The 15,298-nt window shown below is 41.3% G+C and overlaps 1 protein-coding gene across 1 annotated transcript in view; it reads left to right on the top strand.

The window, feature by feature from the left end:
- Window positions 1-10,686, top strand: part of lpgat1 (lysophosphatidylglycerol acyltransferase 1) — a 37,403-nt gene extending 26,717 nt beyond the window's left edge. The window contains exons 7-8 of the mRNA XM_034527545.1: window positions 6,943-7,049; window positions 7,903-10,686. Of these exons, the coding sequence (XP_034383436.1) occupies window positions 6,943-7,049; window positions 7,903-8,054 (259 nt within the window). The 3' untranslated portion in view covers window positions 8,055-10,686. The remainder of the gene's footprint in view (window positions 1-6,942; window positions 7,050-7,902) is intronic.
- The last annotated feature ends 4,612 nt before the right edge of the window (window positions 10,687-15,298 follow it).

The raw sequence follows: 15,298 nt of genomic DNA, 5'->3' as shown, positions 1-15,298 counted from the left end.
ACAGACGACATGATAATTTGATCAGTGGTGTGTCAGGGCCCTAAATCCGACTGCCTCAGCCTAGTGGTTTCTATGTGAACTGACCTCACGTTTTACTGTGCTGTATAGATCACTACTGCACCTCCACTTCAAACAGGCAGCTGAGAATTTAGCAATATTCTAGAAGAATCCACGTCAAGCATATTTCTTTAATACTTCCACCTCCCTCTGCCGCCACACCTCGCCCCACCCTCCCTCTCTCGCAGTGTCGCCGGCCCTCTCTCCATGTAATCTCAGTCTTCCAGATTGCAGCATCATAAGCCCTCTGTGAATGGCAGATGGGAGAGCTAGGTGGGTGTACACAGGCAGAGCGAGGGCAGTGGTGGGTGTTAAATATGTTGAAATCCTTTTCTTTTAAATGCATCACCTCCTCTCTTTCTTTCTTTTTTGTGCTGCTGTTTGAAAATATCTGAAAGGTGACATGATTTATTGTGTCTGAGTCTGCCTGGTCATCACACAGATGCTTTCTAGCTGCACACCTGGCTTTCTCTCCGAGACGAGGCACTCGCACAGAATTGTTGAGCTTGTGGCCATTACCGCTTTAAGATATCTGAGGTTGATTTTAATTTTCTTTAAGCACTTTGTAAAAAGGTTGCAATTAGTTGTTACTATCTGTAAATCAGACACTACGTTTCAACACCTCCTTGAGGATCAATATCTCGTACACGTGTGTGTTTTACCTGCGAGTGTAATGGGTTCCTTGATTGTTAGAGATGTCTAAGGATGATTGATGAGTAGAGGTTTTTTGTGTGTTTTTTTTTCATTGCTTAGGGACATCGGTTGCCTTAGAAACACATTACAGGAGTCATCCCCCACCCTTATTGACTTTGTTCAATAGATGGGTGGAAGACGGGGTATCTGCAGGTCTTAAAATACACTGAAATTATTTAAGCGAAAAAGCAAATCCCTTAGAAGGTGAATTGATCTCAATTTAGTCTTTGGTTTATTACACAGCCATCTGAGGAGCCATCTTTGGAAACTGTTTGTAGGGCCACCACTTTCAAAAAATACTTGGCATGCTCCCTCATAAAGATCAGGTAGTGCTGACATCTGTGAGACTATAAACTTGGGCCAGGTCATGTAGTTCACATCCACCTATGTCGAAGGTTTTATGGCCTCCTACGTCTGACCTCTGCACTGATAAGAGGTCGACGCTCCCATGTTAAGCTGTTGTTCACCTCCACACGGCTCCTCCCACGCCCTCCAACTGGTCAGTGACCAGGTGAAAGGTTACTGCCACGTAGACTCACAGAGTGCAGTGTGGACAAGTGAATCAAAAGCATGGTCGCGTTTGATAGTCACTCTAGTTCACATCCAAAACAGATTTTAACTATAGTTTCAGTTCAGTTGGTGCAGACGAAGGGAAACGCAGACTTTTCTAGAGGAACGGGACTCAAGCTCAAAACACGCCTGTCACATAGTGACATGAACATGTGTTACCACAGTTACAAAACCAGCCTGTATGTGTGTATATATATATATATATATATATATATATATATATATATATATATACGCTGCTGAAACGGTTCCCAATCCGAAGATGGGTTCAGTATTAGTTATACTTTTGAATTGAATATCCTGTGGGTGGTCTCCTTTCATATGATTAGCCGAGACCGTCAATTGTTTTGTCTGCACCAGAGTTCAGTTCGCCAAGAAATATTTCAACTTTGGCAAAAAATTCGCCCGACGCTGAGTTGTGAAAGCCAATCAGCGTTGAGACGCTTCGCCCGTCATCACTGACGTCGTGCCGTTGGTGAATCTAACTGGCTGCTGCTACTCTAGAAGCGCTGAAAACGGCAGTTATCCAGACGTAGTTGGTGAAATTCACCGAGCTGTGTGAGCCCACGGGTGATGTTATGAACCCAAACACGAGGGTGTTAGATGTTCCGATGTTTGTGGGATGTCCACAACAAGTATAAAGCAGAAATAGTGGTTATTTCTTACTCTGTGTAAGCGGTTATCATTTCCGCCATCAACCATGGAAGAAATAACCACTAGTTCTGCTTTATACTTGTTGTGGAAAAACATCGAAACGCCCTCACGTGTAACGTGCCTGAGCTAAGGTTGCCATCAGTTGTTTATAATTGTAGAATATAATGAAAATCAGTCACCAACAATGCTGAGCAGCAATGCAACAGCTCATTAAAAGAAGATTCACTGATACAATTTGTATTTTTTTTTCCTGTGATTTGTTCATGTCCAAACTATTTCCTGGAACATAGACAGCCTTGAGCAAAGGAGGAAGAAGATTAAAGACTAAATGGAGCAATTAATCTGCAGAGTCCATAAGAGCGGTTTACTTTGGGACCTCAAAAGGGAACTTGTACAAGGAAAGCACCATCATAATTAAAACCTTGTCAATTATTTATTATTTGTTTTAGTTCATTGCTTTTAGCAGGTGAAACTGAACCTTTTGCCACAAGAGGATTGAGAGAAAGAACACAAAGGCAGCGGTTTGTGATTTGGAGCTTCGTTGCACATATATGAGGACTATTATCTTAACTAGAAAGAGACAGGGAGCCGGATGGGAGACTTCTTTGCTCCCCAAGCAACACTGGCTGTTAATTTCAATATTCACCTTTTGCAACTCTTTGCCCGAGAGCAGGCCTCCCAGGCTCTCGAGATTTCACAGCAAGAGAGATTTAGGGACGAATAGAGTCCCCAAATGATGACCAGACTCTTCCAGGAGGTCCAGAAGTATGTCACTGAGTGATGAACTGACGTCACTCACTGAAGTGAGTGATAAAGTTACAGCATCTACCGAATCAAATGAATATGTGCGACTGCTGAAAGCGTTGCCTCTGTGATCAATCAGCTGATCCACTTCAATACATACACGGATGATTTTCTTTTCTCGTGGCCTATAATAAGTGTATTTTCCTGTCGTAGTTGTAGGGTGGTGACACAGTTTGATGCATTTGTTGTAATGAGAGTAGCGTATGGGTGTAGCTGTGTGGTCAAGACACGAAGAGAGGGGTGGATGCACTGAGAATAGACAGGAGCTGGCTGGTTGGAGTGAAGGGGACATTTGCAGTAAAGTTGAGTTGTGGTAGTAAATATTCAGTTTATTAGAAGAAAACACAGGTTTACTGCAAGACCAAGATTTTATCCTGTGGGCATGTTCATAATTGTCATGGGATGAAAACAAGGTTGTAACTTTAATTATATGAATAATATGACTTTACACACCTTGATGAAAATGGCAGCATTATATCGTTGAATTTATTGAACTAAAGCAGCACTCAATTATTTGTCTCGAACGTAGCTTAACTTTGTCACGTGAAATGATTTCTCCATCCATCCATCCATTTTCTTTTTTTTTTCTTTTTTTTGATTTCTGTTTTTAATAAAAGTGCCTCTGACAACTGAACATTTAGCCCATTTCGGAGAAAACCCCGAAATATTCTTGTGTATAGAAATTCAGCTTAAAATAGAGTTTTTTTGCTCTCTATCGCCCAGCCCCCCCACACACACACACACAGTCAGATTAATGGTTATTTACAGAAGTAACTGCAGCTCTCTTGCAGCTGTCCATGTGTCCGACAGGGTGTCCGGTTAACAAGCCGGCCGCTGCCAAGTGGGTTAGGGAGGAAATGAGAGTGCTGCCATGGCCTCATGCCACCAGATCCCACCAACACCAACACCACCACCACCACTACTACTACTGCCAGACCTTTGCTCACTCCAGCTTATCAAATGTCAGGATTTAATGACGGTGGCTTCTCACCCTAATCTGAAATAACCTATATGACTGGAGCAAGATGGCGCTATTGATAGCCGCCTGAATGTAGCGAGTCAGGAAGATTCAGCAAAATGAGTCCTGTGAACTTCAACATGGGGTTTGATTTTGGCTGACGGACATTTGTTCTTCAAACAAACCTGGTTCATAAGCCAATGAGCATAAGTATGTTTATTTGCTCTGCAACTGAATCAGCAGCACCTCCCGTTAAACTCAAAAATACAGATTTCTGCAGGAAAGCTGTGTGGCCGCCACCTACTACCCAAGTCCCTAATTGCTCAAACCTCCCAATAATTGGCCCAAACCAGCTTCTATTTTACTCTGATGGGATTACGAGCTATCTGTTTACATTTTTGAGTACAGTAGAAGGAATGCTGGAGCTGGTGTGAAACGCTCTCCAGGCTCCCCTGTGTTACATGTTATAATTAATTCATTTATTTACTTATATTTAATGACAACCACAACACCTTCACCAATCCCTGTTGTGAAGAAATATACTCTTAATGGGAACTACATGTGCAGCCCAAAACAACAAGTTACCTCCCATCGCCAAAACTACGAAGCAGAACAGGAAAAAACACCGCTTTTATTGTTCTAGTGGTGGCTTGCTTGAGTTCTACTTTGCTTTAGTTGCTACTTTGTGTCCACATATTATTGAATCTGTGTTATTTTTAAGGGGCACTGGTGTGTCTTTCATTTTCAGCCTCTAACTGAATGCGTCTTCTCCTTTCTGGTGCTTTGAGGATCCATAAGTGCTCGTGGTTGGTTCCTAAGGCCCACCAGGAACATGAAAGACGTCCGATATCCACCGACTCAGTGGGAGAAACCTTGTGGAAAAGTCTTGCTTTATGTTGTAATCAGCCTATCAGGCGGCCACAGTAGCTAAGCTCCAGTTTTGGGAAGCCAGATCCACTCAGAGGGCCTGGTGTTGTTGTTCAAAAGCTGTTTTATCTTCAAACGGTCAGCTTTGGTGGATGTTAGTCATTTTGATTTTCTATTTAACCAGAGGTCCATGCCTCTGGGGACATACAAGTTGCTCTACTCAAAGAGGATCTTGTTCAGACTTGGCAGAACCCGCAGCATGAACTGACGGATAATAAGTAGAAGGGTCTGTAGATGGGCACTTAAAATGCTCTAACCTAGCGGAAGTCTGTTGAGTTGTCAGCCCCTGTTTTTCTGATCTGTGGAACAAGGACGCCAAGCCTTTTCCTGGGTTGGTTGTACAGGCTGCTTCAGTACAAAGACAATGTGTTTACTACACTGACGTCCTCGGCTTTTTACACCAATAATATTCAGAGTATGGGCTCGGCGAGAAAAAGAAAGCTTTATGGAAACCTTTTAATCAGACTGGCTCATGCCCAGTAAAATATCTTATCGAAGGGTTATGTGTTTTACAACGTGTTTAACTTGTGTCATGTCATTACATTTGTCATGTGGACAGCCCTTTGTATTGTCATTCCATTTATCATTTTATGTAGGGGATCATGTTAATACTTTTGAGGAAACTAGGGCTGCAACTAACAATTGTTTTATTATCAACTCACCTGCTCATTATGTTCTCGATTAAATGTCAGAAAACGGTTAAAATTTCCCAGGACCAAAGTTGATGTCTTCAAGTTTCTGACGATCTGTCCACATTCCAGAGATCAAAGTCTGTTGGGCATTTTTGCTTAAACAGTAACGTGATGATCGTTTTAATTATTCATAAAATGAGTTGCGGATTAATTTTCTGCCTCATTTAGTCCTTTCCGCTCAATTTTAGACCACTAATTATCAGTAGAAAGCCTCATTCTGAGCACAAATGCCTTTTTTAAAAATACACACTCCTGATTATAATCTATTTTTGTAATATTGATATTTTATTTTTGTGTATGGTGGCTCATGTATTATGTTTTTACCTGCAACACAATGGGGAAACATGTGTTCTTGAACTGGATTTAAGACATCATCCTGACGGGACTGCTTTTACATTTTGCTTAGATTGCTTTTAAAATATATATATATATTGATCAATACGGTAGCACGTATTACAACCTTCTTACATAATTTTTCCCCCCAGGCACAGATATATGGTTGAGATTATTATCCAAATGTTGAGTGCAGAGGAAACGCTGGTCTGAGGTTGGAGACTATAACCTCTACATGAAGGTGACCCGGAGCTGCTCGGTGTGGGAGTGCAGCCTACTAGGGACCCCTTCTGGCTAGAGACTAGACTTCATCAGCACTCTGTGAAAATGGCTCCTAAAAGGGACTCTTCATCATTTTCACAATGTCAACCCGTGCATCAGTCATTGTTTTTTAGCTGGCTAGAGATGTTTCATTTGAGAAAAACAGCTAGTGGAGGTCAACAATTAGATGTCAGCCAGGTTAAAGAATAGAGAAACGCTTTTATTTTATTGATTTGAAGGGGAAAATGGTTTCCACTTGTCAGATGTAAGGATTCGCTTGTTTCTTTCGTCCTCTATGATAGTGAAGTGGATATTTGAGGGGTGTTGGGCTATTTATTGGACAATTTCTAACTTTAAAGATTGAACAAATGCGAGGTGTGAGCTTAAAGGGAGCAGATTAAAATATTGCTTCATTCAGTGTTTTTGGTTATGTTGTCTTTGACGGGGACGTCTGAGGCTGTTCCTAGTTTCCTCATGTACACGTCCATTAATCAATCATGTCACTGTTCATTCACCATGGTATCGATAATATTTTGTTTCCTTTGTATCGGAGTAAACAAAACATTATCGTCCCGCTTTTATTTATTTTTGTTTACAAAATATAATTTCTCATATAAATGAACACAAAACATAAATGAAATTTGAAACTAAACTCATTTATTTGGTAAACTTTTTTCAATTCCAGAAACATTCTGTAATCTTAATACATAATTTATAAAACATATTTTTCTTTTCCTCGGTCAAAACAAACGTTTTAAACGTTTTCTTCCCACACACAAAAGCATTTTGTGGAGCTTCACAACTTGTCAGGCTCTCCTCGGCTCTTCTGGCTCTGCCACGAAACATGCTGAAGCTTCATTAAACACACAGACTGATGCACTAGATTCCAGTTTGAAACTGACGCCCTGAGTTTGGACCGCAGCCTTCACGACGGATCAATGCAGACCGGGTTGTGCTGAATGAGACTGCCATCTCTTGTGTGTTTTTCTTCAGGATGTACCCAATAAAAGAGGTTCCCGTGGAGGCGGAGGCCCTGACTGACTGGCTGTACCAGAGGTTTGTGGAGAAAGAAGAGTTGCTGACCCACTTCTACAACACAGGTCTGTCAAGCATGTCAGTTTTGTCAAGTTCAACTGAAATCTGAGTTCTCCTCAATTTGATGAAAAGACATATAAATTAAACAAAACGGCAGCTATGGTGCATTTCTGTTTTTCTATATTTAGTATTGTGTAAAATCATCATCTAAGCTTCAACCCTCTTGAGTGGGCATTCCCCATGCCAACAGTTGACTGACCTTTTGAGGGACACTATTGCTAGGAGACATAATGACTGTTTACATGCACAAAACTTGTATTCATCCATTACGGCAACTAGTATGGTGTGCGGGGCAATGTTTTGGTGAGCAGGCATGAACGATGCGGAGCATCAGATAAACCAATTAAAAATGTGATTCACAGCTTTCATGACCAAGAAATTGTGTTTCTCCAGGAAACCCGAATTATGGAAAGCAGGTTTCTTGTCACATGATGTTTAATATATCTGCTTTATAGACAAAGCAGTCTCTTATGACAGGCATCTCCATGCAAAGGGAGGTTCTACTGAAGCTACCGTTGGTCGTCTCTCATGGGTCCAGATGTTGTGGCTGCAAATGTCGAGACTGTCGCACTCACAGCAACAGTACTCCTGTCAGCTCGGTACTCGGCCTCGTTCGTTCACATCGTATCAACACCACCTGAAATGCATAAAACTGCCATTTCTCCAGGAAACGTTGACTCTTACAATAAGTACACAAGTTGAAACAAACACCAAGGACATTAATGCTAATTTTTTTGGGGGGAAATGAACTTACATTTCAGTTGGACTTTAAATCACAACCTCTTGGTTCAACACATTTTAAGAAATATGCATCGGAGCAAAATTCTGACTCATCTGTATTTCTCCCCTCCACCTCAGGATCATTCCCCTCTCAAGACGGACAGAAGGAGGCGGTTTCCCGGCAGATGACCCTGGACCCCATGTGGCTGTGCATTATCCAGTCGTTTGCGTTCGCCTCCGGCTACGTTTGGTACAGCGTCCTCCAGTACCTCTACTGCTGTTTATTTTGAGTGCGCTGATGAGGCGAGAGTCTTTATTGGACCACTGGAAAAGCCTCAGGATCAGTTGGTGTGTGTGGCCCAGTGTCATACCTGCCCCCTACGATGGATGAATGTACATTTACAACAGTGGAGAGACTTAACAGGAATCAAAAAAACATATGAAGAACACAAACACACAGAATGCAAATACCAATACAATAGGAAACTGGTCACAGGAATAGCTAACTTGCACACAGCCCTAACACCACACACTCACTCCAACGGCCGAGCAGAATAATCTCTCGCACTCGTCAAGACACACATTTCGATGTTTACACGTCCTCATACACGTAGACGCTCACAGGTACGTCACTTTTTATTCGAAGTGAACGAAATGAGGCTGAGGACTCCTCCAGAGGACGCTCTGGACCGGACTCTCTCTGTTCCCCTCCTAGGCTTTCGCCATAGTAGTTTTACAGAATATAAAGTGTGTATGGACGCGTGTGTGAGTGAATATATGTGACTAGAAGCATAATGTCTGCCCTTACTCTTCCTGGCGAGAGTTGATGAAGCCTACTGGACCTCTTTCAGCTGCTACTAGCCGGCTGGCCACACCTTCCAGAGCGAGCGGCTGTATGAACGATGAGGCTGTGCAGCCCGCTGCTCCTCTGGCCTTCATTGCACTAAGGATCCATACTGCCCTAACTGCTCCCTCTCCCAGGAAATATTCCTGTGCGGTAGCTGTCGATGTTTTCATTTCTTTGGTTTTCTTCCCTTAACCTGCATATCTCCACAACAACGGCCAATTTATTTCCCGTTTCTCCCTGTTGAGGCAGTATTCTGAGCTCACTGAAAAAGGAGGATGATGTTTACACTGGCAGCCCTGCTGAAAGCCTAAAGGAATGGTGGCTATGACGCAGCTTTTGATTTAAGGATTGTTTCTTTGTCGGACGTTGAAGGGAGGAAGAGGAGACAGTGCCGAAGTGCTTATTTAAAAAAAAAAAAGTAAAAAAAGGGAGGAAGGAAAAAAAAGATGGCGGCACATAGAGCAAGAATTGCAGTCTGGTCACCTAAAGAGTAACTCTCCCGTTGTGGATTGCCCGGTTTCATGCTCTGCTCTCTGACATTCATACACACACACTTACACAAACATGTGCACACACGGCCATGTGCAGCTACACACAGCAGAGTCGACATCTGTCGTGAAGGATCATCTCAGCAAGCCAGACTGAGAAGGCAGAGACTCTAATTCCCCCATTGGACTACATAGTTTTACAAATATTTAAGCCATATGCTTTGTGTCGTCAAGTGGGAAAAAAATCTGATTTCTATAGAAAGCTACCCTAATGTTCAGCATTCTAAAATGGAGATTTTGGCTTACAGAACTATAGGTGTCATTACTGTACATTTACAGCATAACCTGCCTAAGTGAGTGTGTGTGGTTGTCCTACCCCCCCCCCCTCCCTTTTTTGATATTTATGATTCATGTCGTGTTGCTCTGTGATATCGGAGTGTGGCGGCAATTTCCCCAGTGGTCAAATTTTTATTTCATTTTTAAATTACATGAAACTGTCGTCCTCATGTCATGGTATGTTTAAATCTTGTACATAACAAAGCCAAGAAAGAGTTTTCATTGTTGGAAATGACGGCAGCGTTTCTCTCTTTTGTTCTGCGATAACTTCAGAGAATTTTAGTTAAGATCAATGTTTTTAAAAAGAAGAAGAAAGCAAGGATTTCCCCTTAATTTCTGTTTTTTATTTGTTTGTTTGTGTTGAGTCCCTGACAGGAAGTTGTTGCGTGCTTCAAGGCATTAGAGCTACTGTACGTCCGTGTGCTGGCTGACACAACGTTTGCACAGCGACACATGGGCCCAGTTCCAAACTTGTACCATTGTACATTTTTAACTCATCAGGATTTAGTGGAACACCTTGAATATCAAGTCTTACCTGATGTCCTGGTGGACCACAATCCCAAATAATGCTGTTTCTTCACACTTCAAACGTTTGTTTAAAGGACAGCGTCTTGGTGTCGAGCTAAAACTGGGCCAGTGAGGAAGAGATCGCTCTTCACTTAACGAGGGAAACTCTGGCAGGGCCCTGCAATGACGCAGCTGTTCTCTCTCAAGTACACTTGTGTAGTGCTTTTGAGGTCCATTATATGTAATTTGCTTAGCCTGCTTGAATTAGGAAAATTATAGAGGAGCGGCCATTATTATCGTCATAAACGAATGCATAAAATGTGCATTTGAGTAGTTCACATCTCCGTGTGCCACTGTTAGTAGAAACTGTGTGAAATGGAGAAAAAAAGGGTGACCGACTGGGTAGGAAAAACACGTCTTAAATCAGGCTGTAAATGCGATTCATCCAGTGGCCCTTTCAGAGTCCCTCCACCGTGAGAGTGACTTGAAATAAAGTTTAATTTTTCTTTTTCTCCACTTTTTCACTTCTTTATTTGAACATTTATTTTCTGACCATGTTTCCAAAGAAGGCAGGGAAATTATGTTTTCCTAGATGTGGTTTTAGGAAATAAACACAATAGGGATTTAAACAAATTATATTAGAGCTGTCTGTAATTTTCCATTTTGTACTTCTCCTTTAATTCCTAGCTACACAGACATTTTACAACACAAAAGACTTGTGCTGGAATAAAACATCATAAAGAAGCCCAACAGTGTTGTGCTTTTCTTTAACACGTTTTATACACTTGAATAGTGTATTCCTTTGATTTTCAGTTCCTTTTGAAGTCAAAGGGTTGCATTGGACATTTGAAGTGAAATTGGAATGATGCATTATATGAGAAAATTAATACAAGTGTCACACCTGTCTGTTAAATATGTAGCTGCAGCAAGTTAGCTGAGCTTGGCATAAAGACTGCAAGCAGCGGGGGAAGGTGAGCCTAATAATCTTTAAGAACTATTTAAATGTTATCAGGAAAGGTTCATATTGATTGATAGAACAATAAGAAAGGGGTAAAGTAAAATTAGATGGAGCTGAGAAATTAAATGTTTTTTGTTTGGTTTTATATGACTGATTGGTGGTTAAAGAGGAAAATATAAAGCTTTATACTTTTTAAATTTAATTTTAAGTGTCACATTTCTTGGATTATTCTGTTATATTTTTACCTTGATCTGATCATTTTAAATTCTGCCTCCATATTATTGGGGGTTATGTGCCAGCCAAGAAAAAGATCAAAACATAATCTCTAGAAAAATCACAACTTGTAGCTTTAATACTTTTTTTTAATGTATCATGTTAATTGACCTCAGAGGCATATATAACTTGGATATTTATTTATTTGTACTAATGTACAGAGCCAAGCTGTTTCTTCCTGATTCCTGGCTCATTTAATCAAGTTAGCTTCGTATTTAACATACAGGAAGTCGTATCAATTATCTCATCATCTAACGGGAACTCTGCAAAAACCAATAAGCATGATTCCCTATAAGTCAACCTATTCTTTAATTATTTAACAGTGTGCAGTGACTTTAAATCCCACTCTTGTTCCAGGTATTCTCTTGTGTCTGCAAATGTAAACGTCAACTTTCCCATTGTCTCCTCCCTCTTACTGGCTGAGAATGGTCTCCAGTGTTCGCTCAGTCCTGTGCCCGTTGTTTAACTGTGGTGTCAGTCATCAGCTGATGAAAGTCACTGGTTTATGTCAGAGTTCTGATTTCAGCTGTGTCTCTTGGTGTGAACTCTCCTGACCCGGGCTGCTGCTGCTGCTGCATCAACCACGAAGGGATTGTTAGTGTTGCCTGTCTGGAACAACCCTATTGTACATGTGTGTATGGAGAACAGATACATATTGAGGTGTGTGGTTAGAGGTTGGCTAGAGGGAAGTCAGGTATTCAGTAAGGTAGTAATACCTCAATGTAAAAGTACTCAGGCCTGCATTCCACATCACAGTATTCTAAATAAAGTTCAAGTATCAAAAGTGAAAGTACTTGCTAGTACAGTATATTACAGAATGTATTATCACTTGTGCATTCATATGTGAGCAGTGTTTTTTTCTTCTTTTTTTTTACTGAATAATCCAGTATTTCTAAAATATTACGATTTTTGTAGGGAAAATAATCTGCAAAGTAGTAACTGTCAGAAGTAGTGACGCTAAAAGTATCATGTTTCCCTCTGAATTATTGTGGTAGGAGGAATAAATGGAGAGTAAAGTACAAGTCCAGCAAAACTACCAAGAAAAACAGAATATATTGACATGTTTGGAATTATTTTATATTCGTGCCGAGAGTTGATCAGATTGACACCACTCTGTCTGTACAATAGATATGAAGCTAAGCAGGCAGCCAGTTAACTTAGTTTAGCTTAATTTAGTTTAGCACAAAGACTGGAAACGGAAGGAAACAGCTAGCCTTATACTGTCCAAATATTTGTCTTGCTGCACCTTTTTAAAGCGCTCTAATTAAGATGTACTATATTGTTTATTGACTGGGACCAGTGCTCAGGCAACCTGTAAAGACCTCAGGACTATAAATTGTTTCATAACCACACTTAGGGTGTGCCACAATATCGAACCATTTCTGTACAGTCCTCGGGTAAATGTGTTTAGTTGCAATCCACGGCTGACATGAGTTTCCATCAGCACCAACAGTTTGAGATATGTGGAGGGTCTCCCGGAAAACCACACGCTTCAAGCAACCAATGGCCATTGAGGTGGAAAAACAGCAGGATGTGAGCTGGAAAATGGGATTAAATATGCACAAAGCTTCAACAACCAAAGGGCCAAGTGTCGGGAGCCGTGCTGAGGAGTATCACCCTGCATTGAGACTCCTGCTCCTCAGCACAGCTCCTCCCAAGGTCACCCACATTACACAGGCACTTTATTCTCCAGAGGAACCTGTGTGTCCTCTGGAGAAGTGGTGTTCCTCTTCGGACGCCTGCAATGAACTCGTTCATGGGTGCTGCTCCCCGAGGTCTTTAATGTCACACTTTGATGCTCGCGAATGCTGCGGTGGTGGCCGTGTCCCTCGAGTCAGCAAGCACTAAAACATCCAGCTGTAGAGAGGAGGGCCGGGCTGAATGTCCGGCCTCTCCTGCTGTTACTTGAGAGCATGATGGCGGCTGGCCGGACCCTCTGTGTTGTTATGATCACATGTTCCTCATATCAAAATCACAAGAAATATATTGTCTTGCTTTGCTCCTGGTAGTGTCAAACCACGCAGATGGCCCAATACAATGGAGGTAAACTGAATTTAATTTGAAAAAACGTCTCACCATGCTAATTGTTGTTTCTGCACTTTGTTTTGCACAAATGAAACATCCATATTATATGTGTTGGTTTGCTTTAGAGGTGCAGGTATGGATTTAGTTGTGTTCAGACTCTGCTGGCAGTAACCGCCATTAGTCAGATAGGAGTGATATCAATCTTCTCATCGAACTCTTGGCAAAAAAAGCTAATAACAGTACAGTATTTCCCAGAATGACAAACAATTCCTTTAACATTCCTGTTTAGCCTAATTATTAAGCATATCATTCTGGAGTATGAAAGTCCAAAGAAAAGAAATCACCCAGTGGAAACCCCCAGTTATCTTGTCTTGAGAAATCTCTTTGAGGGAAACTGCACCCAAAAAGAAAAGAAAACAGAAACCTACATAAAGCAGCACGGTGACCCCGGCAAAGGTGAAGAGGTCATCCTGTGATGTAGCTGTCTGACGCTCTTCCTCAACTCTTGGCCTTTAACAGGGGCAGCTGACGTTAGAGCGGCCTCAGGCACCTGACTGTCTCTGTTGTTTTTAGCTGTCAGTTTTCCCCTTCCTCCCTTCTTCCCTCCCTTCCTCACTCCCTCCACTGTTCCTGGCTGAAGTCCAAACTCCTCCAGCTCTTTGTAGGAGTGACCTTTGCAGAGGCAGACTGACATTCCGGCTGTGGCGCTCACGCTCTCGGTGGTGGGAGTTTTGTCAGTGTGTGGTACCGGCAGCAGAGAGCAGAAAGAGGATCACTTGAACACAACTGTTACTGAGGCTTCCCCACTGAAGGAGACTGGAACAGGGATCACATATCAAAATGTCATGAGAAAATAATCCTTTATCTGTCTAATGGAGGAAATCTGAAATGTAATAAAAAAACAATAACCAGATCTAACCAATTTGATCGCAGTATGTTTCAACAGGATGATATTTATATATTTGAATATCTAAAAAGGGCTGTTTGAATATTATGACGTTAGATATATGAAATAAATCTGTCATTAACTTTTACAATCAATAGTTTGGTTTGTAAAATGTCAGATATACTTGTGAAAAATGCCACTCTCTCAAGGTAACGTCTCAAAATGGCTTCTTTTCTCTGACTAACAATCCAAAAACCAAAGATGATCAATTTACAGAAACATTCAACAGAGAGAAGCAGAACATCCTCCCATGTGAGAAGCTGAAACCAACATATATTTGGAATTCTTGCTTAATTTATGGCTCAAACAAGGAATCGATCATGAAAACTTTTGGGGATTAATTGTCTGTCAATGGACTAAATGATTGCTGGTGAAATCTAATGACCACTGACACTAAGGCGCTCATCAGCCTCCCCTGTGTCTCTCATATGCAGCTATAGAAACTGCTCTGACGACAGCCTGCAACCTTTTCCTGTAATCAGGGTTTACACGGTAAACAAAACCCTGAAGATCACATCAGTCTCTATCATAGATGTGTTGATTGCAATAAAAATCATGTTTACTCCTGCTGTTTACAAATGTATTCATCACGCAAGGACAGTTAGCCTGTTCATTTCAGTTGAGATGATTTTAGAGCATACACATAATGTGCTCAAATGTGACTGGTTCTTGGGATATTTTTAGTGAGCTATTCTTACCTTTGCTTGATTAATTTTCTAGACAGCTACTTTTACTCTGCCTTGAGAAAACTGAAGTCCCAGGGCTTCAGCTGGGAGAAAATGTTCCCAGTTAAAGGGCCCACTCTAGCAATGGCAGTATGCAGCACACCTTGGCACATGGTGGATGAAGCTTAACCTCTTTCATCTTTAATTGAATTGTATTGTTTAAGTACTGAATGGTGAACTGTGAGGCACAAGCCAACAATGAAACAATCAGAATCCCTTTAGCAGGGCTACCATACAATGTCATCAAACAGTATGTGACTATACTGCCTATATGTACAGTATCTAAACACAGACAATAACATTACATATTAATTCAATGTAAAAGAAAATGTTCTTTTGCACTTTTCCAGTCCCAAAATGTGCATTTAGAGCCAGCTGCTGACATCAGAATCAGCTTTAGGGGTTATATATAGACAAGCCATTTGTATA

Source organism: Cyclopterus lumpus, chromosome 24 (assembly GCF_009769545.1).
Source record: "Cyclopterus lumpus isolate fCycLum1 chromosome 24, fCycLum1.pri, whole genome shotgun sequence".
In the NCBI taxonomy this organism is placed as follows: Eukaryota; Metazoa; Chordata; class Actinopteri; order Perciformes; family Cyclopteridae; genus Cyclopterus; species Cyclopterus lumpus.
Note: the sequence above shows the minus strand (reverse complement) of the source record. Positions and strands in the feature narration are given on the sequence as shown.